Source organism: Diabrotica virgifera, chromosome 3 (genome assembly GCF_917563875.1).
Source record: "Diabrotica virgifera virgifera chromosome 3, PGI_DIABVI_V3a".
Taxonomy (NCBI): domain Eukaryota; kingdom Metazoa; phylum Arthropoda; class Insecta; order Coleoptera; family Chrysomelidae; genus Diabrotica; species Diabrotica virgifera.
In genome coordinates, this window is record NC_065445.1 from 148172352 (window position 1) to 148197930 (window position 25579).

At 33.7% G+C, this 25579-nt stretch overlaps 1 protein-coding gene across 3 annotated transcripts in view; it reads right to left on the bottom strand.

Annotated features, from left to right (window-relative positions):
- Nucleotides 1-25579, bottom strand: part of LOC114343993 (alpha-tocopherol transfer protein-like) — a 391725-nt gene that overhangs the window by 133699 nt on the left and 232447 nt on the right. For all 3 annotated transcript variants that reach the window (XR_007696809.1, XR_007696808.1, XM_050645579.1), the window contains exons 3-4: nucleotides 24792-24950; nucleotides 1747-1840 (exon numbers count right to left, since the gene is read on the bottom strand). Coding sequence is in view for 1 of the 3 variants with exons in the window: in XM_050645579.1 (XP_050501536.1) it covers nucleotides 1747-1840; nucleotides 24792-24950 (253 nt within the window). In the remaining 2 variants the exon portion in view is untranslated. The remainder of the gene's footprint in view (nucleotides 1-1746; nucleotides 1841-24791; nucleotides 24951-25579) is intronic.

Consider the following 25579-nt stretch of genomic DNA (forward strand, 5'->3'; position numbering starts at 1 on the left):
CGGAATCGAAACGGCGGCGATGAACTGGCGGCGATGAAACGTCCTAGACCTTAATATTTATATATACAGTGATGAGCGCGCCAATAACCGACAAAATAACGCAAAAGATGGAAAACATAATACATTGTGAAACAAAAAGTGACGAAACTAGTGGGGGTAGAAATTATTGTTATAAACGGATAAATTAACATTGCATTACATAGTTTCCCACCTTTAGACGTATCAGAGGAGTATGACAACTGTCACTGTGAGAGTAGAATTTTATAAAATACTCTTGTCACAGTCGTCTAAAGGTGGGAAACTCTGTAATGTAATGTTAATTATTTATACGTTTATAACGATAATTTCCACTTCCACTAGTGTCCATCTCTATTTGTTTCGCAATGTATTATGTTTTCCATCTTTTGCGTTATTTTGCAGGATATAGGCTGTTGTGTCAGTTTTTAAACATATACCTACTGTTGCCCATTCCACAGTATTTATGCAATGCTATTATCATCTATCTTGTTCCAACATGTTTCTTAAGATCTTACATGTTACATAATATGATCCAAAAAATTCTATTTAAGTTTTACCAATTTGTTTTTGGCCCTTCTCGAATCCACTTATCTACTTTTCGATATTTTTTTAGAAGTCTTATATGTAACCTGTACAATATATCAACAAATCTTCTTCTTTTTATATTCCTATGCCTTTTGTTTTTCTTACAGGAAAACTACTGGCATTGCGTTTCGAAACTTGATACATAGGTATATTCGTTTTGTTCTATAGGTAAACATTTCAATAAGAACTTCTAGAATCCTGAAACTTTGCACATAAGTTCCTATTAGTATAAGTAAGAGTACCTACTGTTAAACTCTATCAAATAATAGGTTAAAGTGATCTCCTCTCATATTCATATAAATGGTTTTATTATTGAAGAAAAACTACTTAAAAGTTGGTATGAGATTGGATTCTTCTTTGTCTGGATTGTCTTGGATTTTTCTTCATTTTTTAATACATCAGTTACATTTTTTGAATAAATCTATGAATCTTATATAACATTTCGTGTTGTTCCGTTATAAAATACGTTTATTCTTGTAAACTTTATACAGTGATGAGCGCGCTAATAACCGGCAAAATAACGCAAAATATGGAAAACATGATTGTGAAGGAAAAAGAGATGAAACTCGTAGAGGTGGAAATCATCGATATAAACGTATAAATTAACATTACATCACAGTGTTTCCCACCTTTAGACGAATCGGATGAGTATGACAACTGTCACTGTGACAGGGGAATTTTATAAAATACTCCTGTCACAGACGTCTAAAGATGGGAATCTATATAAATTAAATGTTAATTTATATGTTTATATCGATAATTTCCACCTCTGCTAGTTGCTAGTTTTCTGGTAGAGGTGATAAATTTAGCGAGAGAAACATATAAATTTACATTTATTAAGTAATTCCCACTTTTAGACGTTCAGAAGAGTATGTCCACTAAAACACCAAGCCACTGTCAAAGTGATAGTTGCCAAACTCGTCCGATACGTGTAAAGGTGGGAAACGATAAATATAATGTAACTTTATAGGTTTATATCGCCAAATTATCCACCTCTACTGGTTTTATCTCTTTTTATCTCACAACTTAATATGTTTTCCATCTTTTGCGTTATTTTGCTGGTTATTAGCGCGCTGTATTAGCGTATTAGCGTACTGTATAATAAATACACTGTAAATTGTTATTAAAAAATATAAAACAAACCTGGATGTATAAGAAAAAGCATCTTAAAGCTGGCAAGCTGATTCGGGCTAAGTGGCCTAACTGTACTCCTTTCATATCGAATATTACAATATACCTAAAAATAAAATTAAATGAATTATACCTATTAACATATTTTATGATACAAGTAATACGCAGAAATTCATTTATATTTATAAAAAATCTGTTGATTCTTTTCCTGCAGGTTGAATATTTCAGTCAAGACTATGCTATTGATAATAATCAACGATATAATTTTTATGTAAACCAATTTCTGAGTAATGTTCTAGAAAATTTTGTCAGAAGTTAAGGATATAAAAAATTATGGTCATTTTCATAGTCGATTTTTCCATGGACAGATTACCGGATCCCGCTAATTCTTTTTTGTTATTTTAGATTTTTCTTTAGTATTTACACGGTTGTGCAATGGTTTACTCAAACTTATTTTTTGTACTTATACTGATTGGAAGATGGTTTTCTTATGTTAAGTTTGAGACACCCTGTAGGGCGTGTAGGGAGAACGAGGTACAAATTTTTGTATAAGTACATCAGAATCGTATTGTAGTGTTAAGTTTTGTGAACATTTTATTTTTTAAATGTCCCTGATATCTTTATAAACAAAGAGAATATAGGGTTTTGTATTAATGTGTGTTTTAACTGACGACATACGATACGTGAGGAGGCCATGTCTTATCATACCACTAAGATGAAATTATTTCCTACATAGTGTACGTACGGAATAAAGTGTTGAAAGAAAAAACATCGGTGTAATGTACCTCTCGCCATTTAAAGAGTCTCCACGTAGACACAAAATCCGTACTTACTCTCAAGGAAATTCCACACCAAAACATCACAGAGCCTCCATTTAACAATCTCGTCTCTCTTATGTTGTGATGTGCGTACGCTTACCGGGTCGACAAATAACTCTTACAAGTGTCGATAAGAACTGTTTATTTTTAAAATTTTGTTATCTTGTATTTTGTATTGTTAATTTAGTTTTGTTTCAGTTATAAACACATGTTAAGGAGTAAAATCATATATTTTCTTTGCTTCTAAAGATATCAGGGAATTCAAAAAGTAAAATCTTCACAAAACGATACAATATTACAATACGATTAACGAGTACAATACGATTCTGATGTACACTCGCATTTGTACCTCGTCCTTCCTACAGGGTGTCTCAGACTGAACATAAGATAAATAGTTCTATTCTTCTACACATTTCTTTTCTTTGGTATAATTAAAAAAAGGAAGCTTGAGTAAATCTTTGCACAACTGTGTAAATAAGAAAGAAAAATCTAAAATAATAAAAAAATTCTAATAATAACGAAATCCGTTAATCTGTTGTACAGGTGAAATAAATAAATACATTTACTTTTTTGTTAGAAGAAAATGACAGACAAGAAAGAGAAAAATATTATACATGTACCTGAATAGATTTAGAACGATATTTCGACGATAAACATAATTTTTCTACGGCCGTGCTTAAACAGCCACTTTCTAGCACGCATTTCGTTTCCGAAAGTTGCACTTTCCCGCACGGCGTGCGTGAAAGTAAATTTTCCCGCACGGCGTGCGGGAAAGTAGAATACCTTCTAATATGGCATTATAATATACTATAATACATGCAATAAACTGACATTTAGATATTATTTACTAATTTATTTCAAATGTATCTTATTGTGTTCATGTTTTAATGCAATTCACGCGACAATTCGATGAAATAAAATTATTTTGACATAATATTTAAAAGTCAAATCAGTAGATAATTACAATGGTATTAAATCGTCGTCATGGAAACCAATATCGTCGTCGTGGTAACCCATTATATTGAAAGTTTGGGTTTGACAACCTTGTCAAAGAATTAATTTGTGTATTTTCACTCCTAAATAAAAATTGATATGACTCTATTTTTTGTGGCTTTTTTCCAAACGTACGGCCCTAGAAAAAATATTGTTCCTAACTCATGCGGAAAGTGTCTTCTCCGCACTCGACTGCTTGCCCGAACTTCGCTATCGCGTCGTTCGGGTCAACGGCAGTTGACCCTAACCGCATGAGTTAGGAACAATATTTTTTCTAGGGCCGTACGTTTGGAAAAAACCCACAAAAAATAGAGTTATATCAATTTTTATTTAGAAGTGAAAATAAGTACACAAATTAATTCTTTGACAAGGTTATCAAAACCAAACTTTCAATATAATGGGTTGCCACGACGACGATATTGGTTTCCATGACGAAGATTCAAAACCATTGTAATTGTCTACTGATCTGACTTTTAAATATTATGTCAAAATAATTTAATTTCATCGAATTATCAGGAGTAATTGCACAAGAGCTCTAAAATTCTATATTAATTTTAGAGACCGAGTACAATTTGTTGCGATTATTTCATGAATAAAACTGTTCAAAACCAAAATTTTATTGTAATTTATTTATGTAGGAACAAATTAGTACAAATAAACAAACAGTTGTTATAAATATTAATTTGACGGTTGAAAGTCATCACTTTTATAATTTTTAAAACATTAATTGTCATTAATGTCACTGAATTGACCCCGTGTGGGATGCGGGCCGCCCTAGTAGAATTCACCCACAGTATCTCCTGACTTGATCGTAAAAGACGACTAATAGGAGCAGCATTCCGCTGTCCTCTTCCTTGAAATCCTGTCGACACCTAACCCTCAACGACCAAACCCCGATACCCACCTCCAACTCACCCCGCGTGAGATTGGAATCCTTTTGTCCGTGGGTGAATGGCAAGGGCCGTCTGGGCTTGGGGGAAGCGGGGCATGTATATGAACGTCCAAACCTGACACGCACTCCTATAATAAACACGCACTCGCACGAAGGAAATGTCGTTGCCACCTCCAGGACCACTACCCCCTGAGGCTTGTCTGGAATCTGGAAGCTACAGTCGGCAGCCCCGGCACCAGACTCGGGTGCGGAAGGCCAATAACCTACCCATGTTAAATTTTATATTATTACTGAAACTTTGGTCGAAAAAAACCGGACGGATCAAATGTTGACGACTTTGGCATCACCGAAAACACGGACACGATTTGGTTGCTGGAATGTTAAAACTCTGTATGAGATTTTTAAACTGGCTCAAGCAGTAAAAGAATTAAACAGATATAAATTAAGTTTTGTTGGTCTATCAGAAATAAGATGGTTGGGCAATGGTGAACATCATACCCAAACAGGAGAACTTCTATTATATAGTAGTAAAGAAAATGGAAGTCACGAGAGCTGAGTGGGTCTTCTACTCAGTAAACAAGCCAAAAAAAGCCTCATTTCATGGAAGCCGATTAATGACAGAATTATGACTGCCAGATTTTATACCAGATACCGTAAGATAACAGTTATTCAGTGCTATGCTCCTACGAACACATCTCTCCACGAAGATAAAGACATTTTCTACGAACAACTAGAACAAACGACCCAACAAGTAAACAAATGCGATATCCTAATAGTGATGGGCGATATGAACGCTAAAGCTGGAGAAGACAATATTAATTTAGAAACCGTAATGGGCAAACATGGCCTGGGAGTGATGAATGAAAATGGAGAGCGCTTTACAAATTTTTGCTCCAATCATCGTTTAGTTATTGGTGGAACCATCTTCTCAGATAAAAATGTTCACAAGGTAACATGGACTGCACCTGGTCATACAAAAGAAAATCAAGTAGACCACATCGCAATATCAAAAAGATGGAGATCATCTCTTCTTGATGTACGAAATAAAAGAGGAGCAGACATCGCAAGTGACCACCATCTGTTAATTGGTACCATTAAAATCAAGATGGCAAAAAACAAAACCACAGGAAACACCAACAGACCAACATATAATCTAAACAAATTAAAAACGCTCCCAGGAAAACACATGTTTAGGGAGGAGCTTCAAGTAAAAACAAGAGAACGTGAAGTAAATAGCTGGGAAGATTTGGCAAATATTCTGACAGAAATAGCTAAAGACAAACTGAATAAAAAGAGAAAGATAGAAAGGAATGGATATCAGATGAAACTTGGAATCTGATCGAAGAAAGAAAACAACGAAAAAAGATATCTTGCAAGCAAGAACTGTAGAAGGAAGAACGAACTGACAACAAGAATATGAAACACTAAATAAAGCAGTTAAAAGGAATGCAAGAAGAGACAAAAGAAGGTGGGCTGAAAAACTGGCAAAACAAGCAGAAACAGCTGCACAACACAACAGGACTAGAGAGCTGTACCAAATTACTAGACGATTAACAAAAAATGGGCCCAGTTGGTCGAACATTGTAAGATCCAAGACAGGTGAATTACTTACTACAACGGATGACCAAGTAGAGAGATGGAAAGAGCACTTTCAGGAGATGCTAGGCACGCCCAGGGATAACGCAGATGAAATTGTTGAACACCCGCAGAATATAGACTTGCATATATCTTGCGAGTTCCCTTCCAAAACGGAGATAATAACAGCTATCAAATCTCTGAGAAATAACAGGTCCCCGGGAATCGATAACATTGCTGCCGAACTAATCAAAACTGACCCGCATCTAACCGCTGAACTTTTGCTCCCCATAGTCCGGGAGGTGTGGGAAACAAACCGCATTCCAGCGGGCTGGAAAAAAGATAACATTATTAAGTTTCCAAAAAAGGGCAACCTCACACTGTAGAAAAATTGGAGAGGAATAACCTTGCTTACCGTCATAAATAAAATTTTTACGACCATCATACATAAAAGATTAACAAACAAGGTTGAATTTCGAGCAAATCAAGTAGGTTTTAGACAAGAATTTTCCTGCATAGATCACATTAATACTGTGAGGGTAATAATGGAACAATCGGTTGAATCGAACACACCTCTATACATGGTTTTTGTTGATTTCGAACGTGCCTTTGACAGCCTATCTCATGCTGCTATATGGAAAATTTTAGAGCTAAGAAACATTCCTCATAAAATAATTTCGATTATAAAGTCACTGTACACTGAGGCGACGTGCAGCGTGACACACAATGGGATCAACAGTGACGAATTTGACGTATTTACTGGAGTCAGACAGGGATGTGTGCTTTCTCCGTTTCTGTTTAACATAGCTCTAGACTATGTTCTCTTCAAACTAAACTTTAACACAAAAGGGATACAATGGACGTTAACCACACGCCCAAGTGATCTGGAATGATATCTGCCTGTTAGGACAAAGGTTCCAGGATGTGGCCGACCAGTTGGAAACACTATCCACTGAGGCAATAAAATAGGTTTAAAAATCAATATTAGTAAAACCAAATCCATGAGAATAAACGGAAGGAACAACACGCTATTTAATATCGACAACATGTAGATTGAAAATGTGGAAAACTTCACGTACCTTGGAAGTGTCATAACAGAAAGCGGAGGTACAGAAACCGATATTTGTATGAGGATACGAAAAGCTCAACAAGCATTCAGCGTGCTTAACCCTGTTTGGAGGTCTGGGGAATATACTACAAGGACAAAGATCCGAATATTCCAGTCAAATGTTATATCTGTTCTAATCTATGGATGTGAAACCTGGAAAGTGACAAAATCCCTTACAGACAAATTGCAGGTTTTTGTTAACAAATGTCTACGAAGAATTGTCCGTATTTTCTGGCCAAACACTATCAGAAACGAAGATCTGCTACACCTGACCCAACAAAAGAGGGTAGAAAATGAAATAAAATCCAGAAAGTGGGGGTGGATAGATCACACACTCCGAAAAGATAGTTCCAGTATTGCAAAAACTGCCCTAGAGTGGAATCCCCAAGGAAAAAGAAAAAGAGGTCGCCCATCACAAACTTGGAGAAGATCCATCATGGCCGAAATAAGAAGTCAAGGAAAGTCTTGGAATGAGGTGAAGACCCTAAAATAGAACCCGATGGCGCGTTTTCACTGAAGCTCTATGCTCCACTTAGGAGTTCAAGAACATTATATATATACAGGGTGTAACAAAAATACAGGTCATAAATTTCATCGCATATGGGACCAAAAATAGTTCGATTGAACCTAACTTACCTTAGTATAAATATCCACATAAAAAAAGTTACAGCCCTTTAAGTTACAAAATGAAAATCGATTTTTTCCAATATATCGAAAATTCCTAGAGATTTTTTATTGAAACTAGACATGTAATACTTTTATGGCAGGAGTATCTTACAAAAAAATTATAGTAAAATTTTGACACCCCATAAATATTTTATGGGGGTTTTGTTCCTTTAAACCCCCCAAACTTTTGTGTACGTTTCAATTAAATTATTATTGTTGTACCATTAGTTAAACACAATGTTTTTAAAACTTTTTTGCCTCTTTTTCGAAAAGTCAGTTTTTATTGAGATATTTTGAATATTAGTCAAATCCACCACATATTTTTAAATGGTTAAGTACGATTATGGAGACTTGGTAATCGTATGAAAATTTATTTATAATTTACATTTTTAGGCATATTTTGAACCATATTAAAAAAGGAGCCACATCTTGATAAAAGGTGCCTTATCGAAAAAATACTAAGAGACAAAAAAGTTTTAGAAACATTGTGTTTAACTAATGGTACCGCAGTAATAGTTTAATTGGAACGTACACAAACATTTGGGGGGTATAAAGGAACAAAACCCCCATAAAATTTTTATGTAAACATATTAAAAAAGAAGCCGCAACTCGATAAAAACTGCCTTATCGAAAAAATACTAAGAGGCAAAAAAGTTTTATAAATAGTTAGTTTAACTAATGGGACCACAATAATAATTTAATTGGAACGTACACAAAAGTTTGGGGGGTTTAAGGGAACAAAACCCCCATAAAATTTTTATGGGGCGCACAAATTTCACTATAATTTTTCTTTAAGATGTTATTGCCATAAGAATGCCACACGTCCATTTTCAATAAAAAATCTCGAATAGTTTTCGATATATTGGAAAAAATCGATTTTCATTTTATAAATTCAAAAGGCTATAACTTTTTTATGTGCAGATTTGTATTAAGGTAAGTTAGGTCCAATCGATCTATTTTTGGCCCCAGAATATGTGATTTAATTTATGACCTGTATTTTTGTTACACCCTGTATAATGTCACTGAATGTATTTTTTCGTAGCAACGAAGGGCATCTGACGTAATATACTTGACGACGGGAAATTATCAAAAATTATCGATTTAATTTAGATTTCTGTAGCTTTCTATTGGTCAGAATCTCCTATGAATGAAATAATCGCGCTAATTTCATTAAAACATGAACACAATAAGATAAATTTGAAATAATTTAGTAAATAATATCTAAATATTAGTTTATTGCATGTATTATAACATATTATAATACCATATTACAAGGTATTTTACTTTCCCGCATGGCGCGCCGTGCGGGAAAATTCACTTTCACGCACGCCGTGCGGGAAAGTGTAACTTTCGGAAACGAAATGCGTGCGTGAAATTGGCTCTTTTAGCACGGCCGTAGAAAAATAACTATTTTGTAGTGTGATACTTTGGTTGACTTTATCATATTATATTTGTTCCATTATATCTTCCATTTATAAGTCGAATGCGCTGTAATCATGCCTTATTTCCCATGTATAAATGTAAAATAGGTTTGTTAGATAATAATAAATGTCTTTGTGATGAAATTGCCGATTTACAACATATTATTTTAGAATGTCCTTTAAAAAAATTAGAAATTGACAAGCTTTATCAAAATTTAATATCTTACAATATGAAATTTCCAATAAATGTTTCAAATCTATTGACATTAGAGGTTAATAGTATTTATAATATTATATATCAGTATCTAAAATCTACTAACATTACATTGTAAGCAGTATTGCGACAGACAAAAAAAAAATTTTCATTGTAAGCCTAAACCGAAAAAATAATTAAAAAAATAAATAAAAAAGACAAACAACAAAATAAAATATGTACTAAAAAATAAAAAAATAATAATAATAATATAAAAAAACAAAACAATAAAAAAAATACATAAATCCTAATAAAACGAAGAGAAATAAAAAAATAAAAAAAAACCAAAAAAAAAACAAAAAAAAATACATAAAAAAATAATAATAAAAATATGCAAACAAAATCATTAGGCATTTACTAACATACCAATATTGTATTGTATACAAATTATTGTTACTCAATGTACCACGTATATAAATGTAAGTATAAGTAAGCAATGGTTGATAAAACTATAAGAAAACATGACTGGCCTTTTGGCTACGCCAGTGCCATTAACTTAATTAAAAAAAAATTATATCTTCCCACAAACGTCATGATTCATTCGCAAACAGGTTAAATCAAAACAACTCAAACCATTGATTATAAACCACCCAGTTTATTGCTGAAACGGGTGCTGAAATGTCGTTATTAACTTATACCGCTAGATGGCGCTATATCGTTTGCTGCAACAAAATTAATGGGAAATGTCAAGAGTTGTAGGTATTATAGTCATAGACAGGTAGATTAGGCCAGGTCCAAAAATAGCGTAACGCGGAGCAGTTCGGGTCGGTGGTCTATCTATCTCTCTCTACCGGCGTTTAGCTTTCTCTCTCTAGCATATGATGGCCGCCGCCTCTGTGTTTGTGTCGTTCTATTAATCCCACCCCTTGGTAGATACACATTCACTCGCACGACAGACAAAGATAGCTAGACCACTGTACTTGATATTGGCGTTACACCCCGATGCATTGATTGGCATATACCTAGCCTGGTCTATTGTTAACATGTCTCTGATTATAGCCTAATGTATTTGATATAAGTCATAAATTCCAATAAACACAACAAATTCGCCAATGCCAAAGTCACTGAAAATGATAAACGTCATTTGGAGAATATCTCTCTCTTGTCGTTTCCCCATTACTGAGGATCGTGATTTCTTCCAATATTCCTAACAATGTTTCTCCATTGGTCTCTATCTTCAGCTGCTCGAAGAGCTTCGCAGAATGAGTTTCCAGCTGAATGCTTTATTTGTTCAGACCATCTAGTTGGTGATCGTCCTCTTGATCTTCTCCCCAGAACGTTTCCAGAAACAATTAATCTCTCTAAACTGTCGTCACCTCTGCGAACCACATGACCAAAGAATTGCAGAATTCGCTGCAGAAATATTGTGGACAGCCTTTTTTTTAATATTGAGTTGGTTTAGAATGGAAACGTTAGACCTATGAGCTATCCAAGGTATGCGTAGCATTCTTCTTCAGTACCACATCTCAAAGGCATCAATTTTTTGGCGCTCGCATGCGCGAAGAGTCCAAGTCTCTGCTTCGTATAGAAATATTGAGAATACAAGAGCATTCACCAGTCTCATCTTGATATTTTTAGAGATAGATCTGTCTTTCCAAACTTTAGTTAGGCGACTTATCGCATTAACCATCGTTAGTTATACTAGACCCGAGATAGACAAAGGTGTTTACTATCTGGTATTCCTGTAACATGTTAGTTAGTTGAATAGTGTCGAATCTGTCGACCACCATTATTTTTGTCTTAGCTTTATTGATTTTCAGACCACCTTTATTTCTTTCGTATTCAACTCTTCGCAGAAGATCAACCATTTCTTGCTCATTTGCTGCTATAATTGTAGTGTCATCAGCAAATTTAAATTGGAGATTTTCCTACCAGCTACTGTTATTCCACCGGCCCATCCTTCTAAAACCATCCTCATTACATGTTCACCATAAATGTTAAATAAGTCAGATGACAACACGCATCCTTGTCTAACACCTCTCTCGGTCTTGAATTGGTTTGAGAACTTCTGATCTAGTCGTACTGTCGCTATACTAGATTTGTACAGATTTTTAATAAGTGTCACCAGGTGCATTGGTGCGCCCATTTCTATTAAAATTTACCACAGATTTATCCAGCTTACACAATCAAATGCTTTTTGATTGATACTTGAAATTCTCTAGACTTTTCAATGAGTTGTCTCAGGTTCAGGATTTGTTCCCTTGTATCTTTACCCTTTACAAACCCCGCTTGTTCCTAAGGTATTTGGTAATGTAGTTAGGTTTTTAATCTGTTTTTGATAATATGCAACAAGATTTTACTAGCATGTGTTATTAGTGACAGTGTGCGATAGTTTTCACATCTGGTAGTAGTTCCTTTTTTGTGTAGTGGGATATAAATTGAGGTACACCAATCAGATGGCCATTTTCCTGAATTCCAAACAGCGATACAGATAGAATGGATGATATGTAATCCTTTGTCACCTAGTAGCTGTAGTATTTCACAGGGTATTTAATCAATGCCTGGGGATTTACTTCTCTTTAGTGATTTAATTGCATCTTTGACTTCATCGAGTAAGACAGTAGGTTCTCTAGGGTAGTCAGAAGGCCACTGATTTTCTGCTGATACCTCGTTATTTTTATACAGCTCGCCACAGTAGTTTCGCCATGTTTCCAATATTTTATCAGTATCGGTCTTTAAATTACCTTCCTTATCTATTACAGACCACGTTTGAGGTTTAAATTCTCTGGTGAGGAGTTTGATCTTCTGGAATAAGTCCCTCGGTTCATTTCGACAGCCATGTTCCTCTATCTCTCTGCATATTTGAGAGATATAATCAGCTTTATCTTTGCGGCACTGTTTTTTAATTTTTTTTTCGACAACGCTCTGTATTCATCGTTTGTTCCGTGTCTAGTTTTATGTTCTTTTCTGAGTTGAATCACAGTCCACGTATTATCGGATATCCATGGCTTACGGCCAGTGAAAACCGTTACCTCACAGTCTTTTGCAGCCTCGATTACCTTATCTTTGAGATAGATCCTAGTGCTCTCAGGGTCACTATCTACTTGGTCTAAAGAAAGAGTTTCTTCTAGGTTTTGTTGGAAGTCATTGATTTTTGATGGATTTAGATACATGACTTTTCTGTGGGATCTTCTTTTGGGGACTTTACAACGAAGTCGAACGTTCAATACCAGGAGTTGATGATCGCTTCCACAGTCTGCGCCAGGATATGTTTTACAGTTGATGGACGACGACTTCCATCTTGATCTTAGTAGGATGTAGTCTATTTGATTCCTTGATCATCCGTCTGGGCTGCGCCATGTGTATAATCTCCGTGGATGATGTTGATATAACAGATTTGTTCCAACTCGATACAAAACCGTTCTTGAACGGTTCGTGAACCGCGCAGTAACGAAAAATGTGTTACTGCGCATAGTTATTCGTTATTTCGCATGCGCGTAACGATTCAAGAGCGGTTTTGTATCGAGTTGGAACAAACCTAACGTGTTTGTAATTGTAAGATGTTGTTCTACACAGAACTTCACTAGACGGTCGCCATTCTCATTTCTCTGTCCCAGTCCATTTTTGCCCAGCACTCCTTCAATATTTCACTTTCCTTTTCATTAGATGACCCCACTTTGGCGTTAAAATCTCCTAAAATTATGACGAGTTCACGATTCGGAATAGCGCGAACAGTTTCTTCTAGACGACCATAAAACCTGTTGATGTCTTCTTCTTGTGCAGCTGTTGTAAGAGCGTATACCTGGACAAGGTGTAAGGTATTAGTGGATATTCTTATTTTAAGGAATATTATCCTGTCATCAATAGTATTATATCCAATTACGCAGTGGTTAAGTTTAGAGGGTACAATTATTGCGACTCTATTTTTACTTTTGTTATCTGGGCCTGAAAAATAGACGACGTTGCCAGCAGTTGTTTTAAAATGTCCTTTTCCTCTCCAGTGAGTTTCTGAGAGTCCCAGTACCGAAAGATTGTGGTCTGCCATTTCTTTTTCAATTATGTGTAACTTTCCAGGGTTTTGGATCAGTCCCTGGACGTTCCATGTACCAATTCGCTGACATTTTCTTAAATTAAATGAAAATTGGGATTCAGTCGCACAATTTCTGCCAGGTGCCTGGTCCCTCACACCTTGGCAGCCGGTAGCAAATTTCACACCATCCGACCCGGAACCGAGATAGCGCCGAGCGTGAGTCGGGTCGCTACACATTCCATCTTCACTTACTAAAATTGTCATCGTTATGGGAAGAAATTCTCTTGGGAAAATCGTGCAGTGGTTTCCCTTTGCCTTCTGCACCGCTGTATATATGCCGTTTCTGTGGCTATCATTCTCGCCGCATGGTCAGGTTTGTAACAGCCAGCTGCCACTGTCCAACCTATCACCATGTCTGGCTACCCTCACTTAGTTTAGCCTGCAGACTAATGCAGTTGCCCGGGATGTGGCACGTGGAGCCATAAGTGAGAGTTGAGTGCCTTATGAGGACCAGTTATCAAAAAACAATCTCCCGTCGATGACGTTTGATGTGGTCGTTCCAATAAAAGGTGCTACCTCTATAACACACTCTTACACCCCAAATAAATAAAAATCTTCTCCAATTAAGATATTTCAAGTGGACATTTTGAATTTTACAATTCTGTATTATACAATGATGAGCGCACTAATAACCGGCAAAATAGCTCAATAGATTGAAAACATAATACACTGCGAAGCAAAAAAGAGATGAAACTATTGGAGGTGGAAATTATCGTTATAAACGTATAAAGTAACAATACATTACATAGTTTCCCACCTTTAGACGTATCAGAGGAGTATGACAACTGTCACTCTGACAGTAGAATTTTATAAAATACTCCTCTCACAGACGTCTAAAGGTGAGCAACTATGTAATGTAATGTTAATTATTACGTTTATAACAATAATTTCTACCTCCACTGCAGTAGTAGTTTCATCTCTTCTTGTTTCACAATGTATTATGTTTTCCATCGTTTGAGCTATTTTGCCGGTTATTATTAGCGCGCTAATCACTGTATAGATAATATCAAAGTCGAAGGATATTATTATTTTAATTGATTAGGAAGGTATCTGTTATTATTTTCATTTAAATTATAAAAATCGATTTACCCTTACTCAGTGAACCTTGATATAATTATTATTTTATTAATTACAGTACATAAATAAAAATAAGAATTGACGATTGACGATGTTGTTTATTGTACGTAGTATATTTTTTAATATTAATCATAATAATGATAATGAAAACTGGAATAAAAGTAATTTGTAACGATTATTGCAAAACATACTTAGAAATGATAAGTGCGAGTTATTACAGCTAATTATGAAGGGTAAAATCGAAGGAAAAAGGAGTCCTGGTAGACGGTAAATATCCTGACTGAAAAATATTCGCGACTGGACCGGGTCAATCACACTTCTCAGAAAAGCAGAAGATAGAGACGAATTTTCGGCACTGAAAGAAAAAAAGATTGCAAAACGCATTTAGCACTTATTATTTTTATTATTTCATTATTATTTTGCGAAATCAAGTTAGTCTAAAACTCGAGATTCTATCAATATTATTGGTCCAAGTAATGAAGCTTAAAATAGGACAAAAACTCGCAATTTTTACAGAATGGATCGATTTGCTTGAATATTTAAGAATAAGTAGTGGATAGTCCAAGGATCAAAATCTATATGAAAGATGAAGTAGTTTTCAATCATAATAGCAATATTAATAATATTTAAAAATATTAAAATATTACTAAAAGATTTTTAAATTGAAAACTTATTGGTCCATTTTCTTGGTAACACCTCCAAGGCTTCTAAAATTTGCAAGCCAGATGGATGCTGAAGCGAAGAAGACAAGAAGGAATTCAAAAAACTTACAATTCACGACCCCGTCTGTTCAGCTGGTAAATTCCAACAGAAAATGGACATAGTTACTCAAAGAAGTAACGACCAATAAAAAATAAAATAAAAATTCCATTTTCACTCAGTTGCAATGCGAAGGAAAAACAATCTTACTTTTCAATTAGAATACGGAGCGCAATCCAGCACTCTGAATCGAAGATTTTCGACTCTTTTTGGAGTCTCATCGGAGAGAACGTAGGCCTGCTGCTCCATACTCTAAGTGACCAACTGACGTGAATGGACTAAGTGACTAGCGTCATCTGGCAATCTATATGATTCCAAAGGGCGCTTTAACCATAGGGGTGGTTGCCACCCCATCTCAGAGGTGGAAATTTTTTATTATATTTTGAACACAAAAATTTGTATAAACATTCATTATAAGCAAAAAACATTCTATACATTTTTTTGATAAAATTAATAGTTTTCGATTTTTTCTTTATCGAAAGTGTCAGTTTTATATCGAAAAAATAAACAACTTTATTATTAAAAATATACCTTTTGAAAAAATAAACAAAACCGTCTTTTTTAATTTTCTTTAAGACCAATAGTAATAGAGCTATACTTTATTATATGTTAGCTCTTCTTCGTCAAATGCTAAATATTGTAGTTTCAAAGTCAAAAGAGGGGAAAAACTATGCATTTTTCGAGGATAAGTTGTTTAAACTAATTTAAAGTATTTAAAAATATCTATCTCCAGAAATAAAAAACAAGACTTTAGCTCAAAAATTAAGTGACTTATAATGTCAGTCCGTATTTTCTCAGCAAAAAGTGATCTGAAACAACCCCTTAATCACCACCCTAATTAAAATTAGTCAATGACCCGATTTAGTCTTCTTTTCTAGAAGTTTAATCGGTTTAAAAAAATGGAGTTAAGAGCGAATAACGAGTTTTTGTAGTTTGGTAAAAAAGCCATTCGCTTCAGAATAGAAAGATTAGCATCAGAGATACGAAAGAGTGTTTAAATACGAAATTGTAGGTTATTTAATTCTTAAGAACTCGGTTCGAAAAAAATTTTTCTACGGCAAAAATTGAGTGAACCGTAAATGAGTATACCATCGAAAAACATTGATTTTTTAGATATAAAACTAACACAATCGATTGCGAATAAATCGAAAACTATTAATTTTATCAAAAAAATGTATAGAACGTTTTTTGCTTAGAATGAATTTTTTTATCAACTTTTGTGGTCAAAATATAATAAAAAATTTCCACCCCCGAGATGGTGTGGCAACCACCTCCATGGTAAAAGCGCCTTATGGCGTCATATAGATTTTGAGCCTTGGACTATACATTACTTATGCTCAAATTTTCAAGCAACTCGATCCATTCTGTAAGAATTGCTAGGTGAAAAGCTTCGGTTCCTGGACTATATACGAGGTATGTCAAAAATATGAATTTCGCTCAAGAGGAAAGTAAAAAACCTTTATATTTCACAATATAGAAAATTGTTATTATGAAAAGCTGTTTGAAATTAAAAAACTATGCAATGGATAATGTGCAACTATATCTTTTAAATTGAAAAGGAAAATTGAAAATTCGCATTCATTCCATGTTGCGAGCTTTGCAAATAATTTTTTCCGTATCTATACCTATACTGTGTACTGTGTTGATTAACATCCTTTTTATGTTTTACACATCTTGGAGTTCCTTTCCTCAGATAGCTGTAGCTCCTTAGTGTGGCTGTGTTAGTTGTAGCCCTGAATCCAACGGGGTCTTCTAACATTTTTGCCACAATTTTTGCACTAGTTCCTGTAGTGATCCTTCCCCAAGGTAAATTGTTCCTTTTTCTAACTTAGTTATACCGTACAAATGACGACTAACTAGTCAAAAACACGTGTCTATAATGCGGTTGCATTATATCATCTCATATATTTTTGTGTAGTCTTTATTCCATGTTGCGAGCTTTGCCAATATTTTTTTCTGTATCTATAGGTACCTATATTGTGAACGCGCACTAATTAACGTCCTTTTTATGTTTTAAATATCTTACCGTTACTTTACTCAGGTAGCTGTAGCTCCTTAGTATGGCTCTGTTAGTTGTAGCCCTGAATCCAACGGGGTCTTCTAACATTTTTGCCGCAATAGGGCACTTGCCCCTGTAGTGATCCTTCCCCAAGTTAAATTACTCCTTTTTCTAACTTGGCTATACCGTATTAATAATGACTAACTAGTCAGAAACACGTGTTTGCGGTTACAATACATCCATTCAGATATTTTTGTGTATTATTTATTCCATGTTGCAAGCTTTGTCAATAATGTTTTCATGCATTCATCAAAATTAATTTATCTTCAAAGGGCTGTGTCAATTTTACATCAGAAATATTAAGTAAATTTAATGAAAAATTCGTCTTGGTAAAAGGTATATTAATTTAAAAAGCCCCTAAAAGGGCTACAAATATAAAAACAAAATTTTTCGCTCTGTAACAAGAGCATCATCAGTGTTACAAGAACATGCTGATGCTGAGCCACCCAAAAATACTAAGGTTAAAACCTTTTAAAAATAGGCTAAATGTCTTATATAAGTGTATACAAAATAAAATCCAAAGGATAAATATAATTCCTATGGATATGGCCTTAGGGCAACATATGATTTCCACACGCGGTACGTGGGTTGCTAGGTAATAATTAATTAGGTCATTACGTTAAAATAGGTGAAAGACAACTCCCAAGAAATAATAGTTACAGTTTGTCAAATTTGTTCCTAGGTTTGACAAACTGTACCTACAACTATGAATATAACCAATTTATAAAATAAAAATATTGAATGGGTTGCATATGTGAGTCCATATTAAATATAGTAATGAAACACAGACTTACTCACAATCATTTAATTATACTTTGACGACCGGTTTCGATCTCTACAATATACAGATCATCTTCAGGTCGGCGTTACAAGTAGTTAAATGATGCCGTTACAAGGATTGCGTTGCAACTTAGTTGTTGTCATATTAGTACGTCCAAATTATGCTAATTGGTTTGTTGGGATAGTGATAGGGTAAACAGACATGTTACGTAGGTTAAAACACAGTAAGATTTCGAATTTGGAATGGATCCTGAAGGAAGATGCGTATGTGAAACGGGTGATGTTTTGTTCGAATGGAGAAAGACAATGCTCCAGGAGTTGCGTATTAATTGTAGCAAAGTATGAAATGTTATTCTAGGCTCTTGTACAAATGTGATGGTCTTAGCTCGTAGATGTTATACGATGCGGGCAGAGGTCAAAGCATAGGAAATGACAAATAGGAAAATGTTGTCATAAATTAATCTAATTTAAGATATGTTGTTCTCAGTAAATTAACTGAGGGATGTCATAAGTATAATAATATCATAATATTATGAAGTAGTAAGTGCCATACACTGTGAAACTATGAAGTGTATAGAAATTAAAGGAAAGCTAGTTAGTTAAATGAAAAAATATTATTATCAAAACGTCGGTTAAGAAACTTTAAATTGAAAAATTGAAAAAGGTAAGAAATTGATAAAATTAAAGATTATTTTGTTTGAGCTATTGTATAATGGGATATGTACAAAGAAAAAGAAAGAAACGAAATATTAATGGAAGGGTGTAGGCACTTACTTGAGAATAGTTTTTAACTAAATAAATAAATTAACACATAACACATAGGGTTTAAAAGCACAAAGACATAACAATTATTGGTAAAAGGTTTTTTTAAGGGAGGTAGCACTACATTTCCCCAATTACTATTTAACTTAGTTTTTACTTCCTAAATTGAAGTCTAGTTTTTGTACAAAAACTAGACTTCAATTTAGGAAGTAAAAACTAAGTTAAATAGTAATTGGGGAAATGTAGTGCTACCTCCCTTAAAAAAACCTTTTACCAATAATTGTTATGTCTTTGTGCTTTTAAACCCTATGTGTTATGTGTTAATTTATTTATTTAGTTAAAAACTATTCTCAAGTAAGTGCCTACACCCTTCCATTAATATTTCGTTTCTTTCTTTTTCTTTGTACATATCCCATTATACAATAGCTCAAACAAAATAATCTTTAATTTTATCAATTTCTTACCTTTTTCAATTTTTCAATTTAAAGTTTCTTAACCGACGTTTTGATAATAATATTTTTTCATTTAACTAACTAGCTTTCCTTTAATTTCTATACACTTCATAGTTTCACAGTGTATGGCACTTACTACTTCATAATATTATGATATTATTATACTTATGACATCCCTCAGTTAATTTACTGAGAACAACATATCTTAAATTAGATTAATTTATGACAACATTTTCCTATTTGTCATTTCCTATGCTTTGACCTCTGCCCGCATCGTATAACATCTACGAGCTAAGACCATCACATTTGTACAAGAGCCTAGAATAACATTTCATACTTTGCTACAATTAATACGCAACTCCTGGAGCATTGTCTTTCTCCATTCGAACAAAACATCACCCGTTTCACATACGCATCTTCCTTCAGGATCCATTCCAAATTCGAAATCTTACTGTGTTTTAACCTACGTAACATGTCTGTTTACCCTATCACTATCCCAACAAACCAATTAGCATAATTTGGACGTACTAATATGACAACAACTAAGTTGCAACGCAATCCTTGTAACGGCATCATTTAACTACTTGTAACGCCGACCTGAAGATGATCTGTATATTGTAGAGATCGAAACCGGTCGTCAAAGTATAATTAAATGATTGTGAGTAAGTCTGTGTTTCATTACTATATTTTATAAAATAAAGTTGAACGATGATAAACTTCAAGTTGAGTTCACATCACATCACAAGTGAATTTATTTTACTTATTTTTTTTTTCTTTTAAATAATGTTTTTGTTTATAATATTCGTTTATTTATTTATTTATATATTTTGCAAATTATAATAGTTATTTATGTACCAAGTCAGTAAAGTTACTCTTTATCGAACGAGTCTGATAGTATGAGCAGAACGAGCCTAGCGAGCGAGGCGAATAACAGACGAGTTCGATAAAGAGTCTTTACTGACGTGATGCATACAAAATTTTATCGCCAGCAATTTGATATTGGTTTTAATACTTACTTACAATTTACAATTTAAGAATTTTTTAAAATTTTAGACGTAATAAAAATTTCATGACAGTGATGACAGGTGACTTCTGCATGATGGGCGCTTTCGATTTTTAATCGATGGTTATCAATATTGAGTAATTCTAAATCGGTAAAGTGTTGAGTTATTTTATATGAATATAATTACAAAATACTACAGAATTTCACTTTTCGACATCAATTTAATTAACAATGTCCTAAATTTTGTACAATATTTTTAATAATTAAAGTAAATAAATTTTAAGTTAACTCAAATAAATAATCGATTATTGCCATCGACCACTTACATTCAATTCCGATTAATCGCGGCAGGTAAAGTAAAATTCTTCTTTCAGTACAATAAAGTGTTACTTTACTGTTGCAAATGAGGGCAAATGGGTACAATAACGAATGACTTTAGTGACGGTTGGCGATAAAATATATTATGGTATTTCTATACTTTGTTAATTTTTTGTTCAATAAAATATAAGTAACTACAGTTGAGTTCCTGAATCTTTACTCGTGCGTCATCATTTAAAGCATAAGGAATAAGTCGATGATAAGTCGGAAATTGAAATTTACTAACCGCAACAGCAAGTGACAGTAAGTGACTTGCTGTTGCGTTTAGTAAATTTCAATTTCCGACTTATTATCATCGACTTATTTCGTATGCTTTAAATGATGACGCACGGGTAAAGATTCAGGGACTCAACTGTAGGATAAGCCGTACTGTAAAATGCAATAGCTTGAACAATAAGAATACGATTTTCTGACTTCCATTAGTTATCAACACTGCTCTTACAGAGACATACAGTACAGTCGGGTTAGGTAAATAACAGGCCTAACCTCAAATGATGAGCTGCCCCAAATTTTATTTTTCTAATCTTTACGGGATCAATAGTAGTGTAAATTTAAAATTTCGACTGAATTCTGCCGTTGCCTTAGCCGCCATCTTCATTTTAAACGAGAAATTGTTTGCTCAATATTCCTGCCATTTTCATCTTTTCGACAAAAAGTTTTCAACAATTTTAACAACTAAAATTTTTAAAAATGTGATTTTCTATAATTTCTTTTATTACAGTTTTTTTCGTGCGGTCGATATTTTCCGAGTTATGGGGGAAAATAGTGACAGTTAGAGCATAATTATTGAATTATTTCGTTTATTATTAGTGTTACGATAAAAATGTAGGTACCTATAAAATATTAGAAGAATTAAAGTTACACAATTTTGATCTTTTTTATTTTTTTGCCAAAATCAATATTTAAGTTAGTACATACCTATTCCGTAGCGGCGCGAGCTTAAGAGGAAACAGTAGCAATCAACAGGTAGCAAAAACGCGTTCCAAGATTGCGGCTGTAATTTTGAATATTTTTTCGAGATATTTGGCACACGTATTCGTAATATAATAAAGAATGGCGGTACAGAGCCCAATTTGAAAAATATATTAATATGTGGAAATTACTCTGTAATTAATTAAAATATTTAAAAAACGAGCCTGTACCGCCATTAAGAAGAACAAAAAAATACACTTTCTTCAAATAAACTTTTTTATCCGATGCCTAGATTTTGTGTCATTTTGGAACTGCTAAAATTTTTTATTTCATTAGTAGTTCCAAAATGACACAAAATCTAGGCATCGGATAAAAAAGTTTATTTGAAGAAAGTGTATTTTTTTGTTCTTCTTAATGGCGGTACAGGCTCGTTTTTTTAATATTTTAATTAATTACAGAGTAATTTCCACATTTTAATATATTTTTCAAATTGGGCTCTGTACCGCCATTCTTTATTATATTACGAATAAGTGTGCCAAATATCTCGAAAAAATATTCAAAATTACAGCCGCAATCTTAGAACGCGTTTTCGCTACCTGTTGATCGCTACTGTTTCCTCTTAAGATCTGATTGATTTTATAACAATTGATTTTATTCAATATCTAGGCTATTTTCAACTTTTCGACAAAAAATGGTCGGAACTAGAATTGTTTCTTTTTAATGTTTTTTTTTTCGTGAGATTGATATTTTTTGAGTTTAGCGGGAAAATAGTAAGAAAGGGTGGAGGGAGCATAATTATTGAATTTAATGTTGATTCCGAGTTGACCCAAAGTTTATAACTCTTACCTTTATGGGAGGTCAATAGTAGTGTAAATTTAAAATCGCGACTGAATTCCGCTGTTTATTTTACTATTTTACTATTTTAAATGGGAATAAAGCAACAATTTTACTAAAAAAATGATTTTTATTAACGTTTCGACGTCCAAATCGGATGCCGTTGTCAAAATATTATTTTTGACAACAGCAAATAATAAAGCCACAATTTTACTAAAAAAATGATTTTATTAACGTTTCGTATAAAACTTATAAAATAATATTTGATAACGGCATCCAATTTGGACGTCGAAACGTTAATAAAATCATCTTTTTAGTAAAATTGTGGCTTTATTCCTATTTAAAATAGTTGATTAGAAAAATGCCACAAGGAAATAGTTTCAGAACAACATTAAGAAACCGCCATATTATTCACTTTAAAGGAAAGCCGTTGTTGCTTAATATCTCTGCAATTTTGAACTTTTCAACAAAACTGGTAAAAACTAATTTTTTTTTATTTTTTTTTTATTTTTTTTTATTTAAATTTATGTGTCTCGGCAGCAATGGCCATTGACAAAAACAATATTGGTTATACAATAATTAATTACAATAAGGACTTAAAACTAATTATTATAACAGTTAATTTCTAAATCTTAAATACCATTAGGTAAAAATTATGAAGGAAAATAAATTGGATATACAATCATTGGATACTATAGAGGCGTACAACTAATTATAAAATTGCTTCGGTCTTCTTGGGATAATTCGGACGTTGTTTAGTCATAGTAGCAGTTGCATATGAACTAGTAAGATTACTGGAAAGATTGGGTCCAGACATGGTGTTGCTAACAGTGGGGGAACATTGATTTAACTTGTTACTCATGTAGTCAAAAGTAACTTGAATTTGTTTATATTAACGCTTTGGATGTCTGGAAATAAGTGATAACCTTGGATACATCACTGCAATACTGGTTGCCTAATCGTTGGCGTCCGTTGGGACGGGATAGCAACAGTGAAAAACTATTGACACTTTGACACTGAATATGTTTAAGTTGGAAGATTATTAAGTAAAACATCTCTTACTGACTGAAGTTACAGCTTGTTCTTAATGATTAACACGCAACACAATTGTTATTAGTCGCTATTTGAGCGAAAACTAATTTTAATAACTAGTATTTACAGTAATAATTACAAATTTCGGCACCAATTTACATATCGATACATACACGTTATGACGTTAGTTTGACAGTCCGAACTAATATTGTTTTGTTTGAAAATGATATTCCCTACAATTTCCTTTGCACAATTTTTTTTATTTGATCAATATTTTCCGAGTTAATGGGGTAAATATTGGAAGCGGAGGAGAAGCATAATTATTGAATGGTCTCGTTTATTATTAATTTTACGACGTAATTGTACATTGTACATCAACAAAAATAAAGAGAAATATATTTTATACAATTCTTGAAACTTTCAATGAAACACCAACCAAGCTGCTTAAAAGACGTAAATAATAACTTCTATGCATTAAGCTCACTTAATTTTATTAGCCAGCGGGTATATTGGTTGAATTTGTCTGTCGATATTTTAAGTTTCTTGTCAGCAAATATATTTTAATGTTTTAACATTTTTTTTTACTTTTGAACCCTGTTGGGGAAATTTCACCATTCTCCCCCTCGTAGAACCGCCACTGGTTCTCTAGAAAAATTGTAGTAAATAGCTAATTCAACAATTTCAGTCCTTACACTTTTTGTCGAAAAATTGAAAATGGCGGAGATATTAAAAAAACCATTGCTATCAATCAAACCAATCAGGTCTTACGCTCGCGCCTTTACCGCATACCTACTATCTTAAATATTGCTTTTAGCAAAAAACTGAAAGAAATCAAAATTTGTATAAAATTTAGTTCCCTTCATTTTTGTATAGATACACTTTTGTTGAAAAACTTATTATAAACAAGATAATTCAATAATTATGCTCTAACTGTAACTATATTCCACCATGACTCGGAAAATATCGACCGCACGAGAAAAATTGTAATAGACGAAATTATAGAAAATTGTATTTTCAACAATTTCAGTTCTTATACTTTTTGTCGGAAAGTTGAAAATGGCGGAGATGTTGAGCAAAAACGGTTATCATTTAAAATAAAGATGGCGGCTAACGCAATGGCGGAATTCAGTCGAGATTTTAAATGTGCACTACTATTGCCCCTCCTTAAAGATTAGAAAAATAAAATTTGGGGCAGCTCGGCATGCAAGGTCAAATGCTATCCCGACTAGTCTATAGCTAAATATGAGACTTACCCATCTTCGATACCATCCTCTGATAAAACAATATCGTTGAACATACAAAACGTCTTGACGCAATCACCGAAAACCATTTTGGTTGGATCTCCATCTCTAACAGCGTACATAACCATTCTATATCCTTCTGGTGTTAGTTTTGGTAGTCTCCACAGGTGTCTAAACATAAAAAAATTAAAAGATATTATTTTGTTAATACGTTTTTTTAATAAAGATTTTGAGCAAAGTTCTATTACTCATATAGTATTCGTCAGATACAATTACTCAATGGAATCTTAATGGATTCCACGACCAATTTTAACTTTTCTAAACCAAAATATCAGGAAAAATAAAAAAAAGGCAAATTCCCATAACATAGATGCAGTGGGCAACAAAAATGCAACAAACACCAGTGCAAGTGACAAAGATCTTCTTCTTAAAGTGCCTATCCGTTCCGGATGTTGGCGATCATCATGGCTATCTTGACTTCGTTTACCGTAGCGCGGCAAAGTTCAGTGCTAGGCGTGTTATACCACTTTCGTAAATTTTGAAGCCAGGAAATGCGTCTTCTTCCCGGTCCTCTTTTACCATTTACCTTCCCTTGGAGAATCAGTTGGAGAAGGCCGTAACGTTCTTGATTTCTCATTACATGTCCTAGGTACTCTAATTTTTTTGTGTTGATGGTTATGAGAATTTCACACTCTTTCCCCATTCTACGCAGGACTTCCACATTAGTAATTCGGTCAACCCAGGATATACGTAAGATGCGCCTATAACACGACATTTCGAACGCTTCGAGCCGATTCATA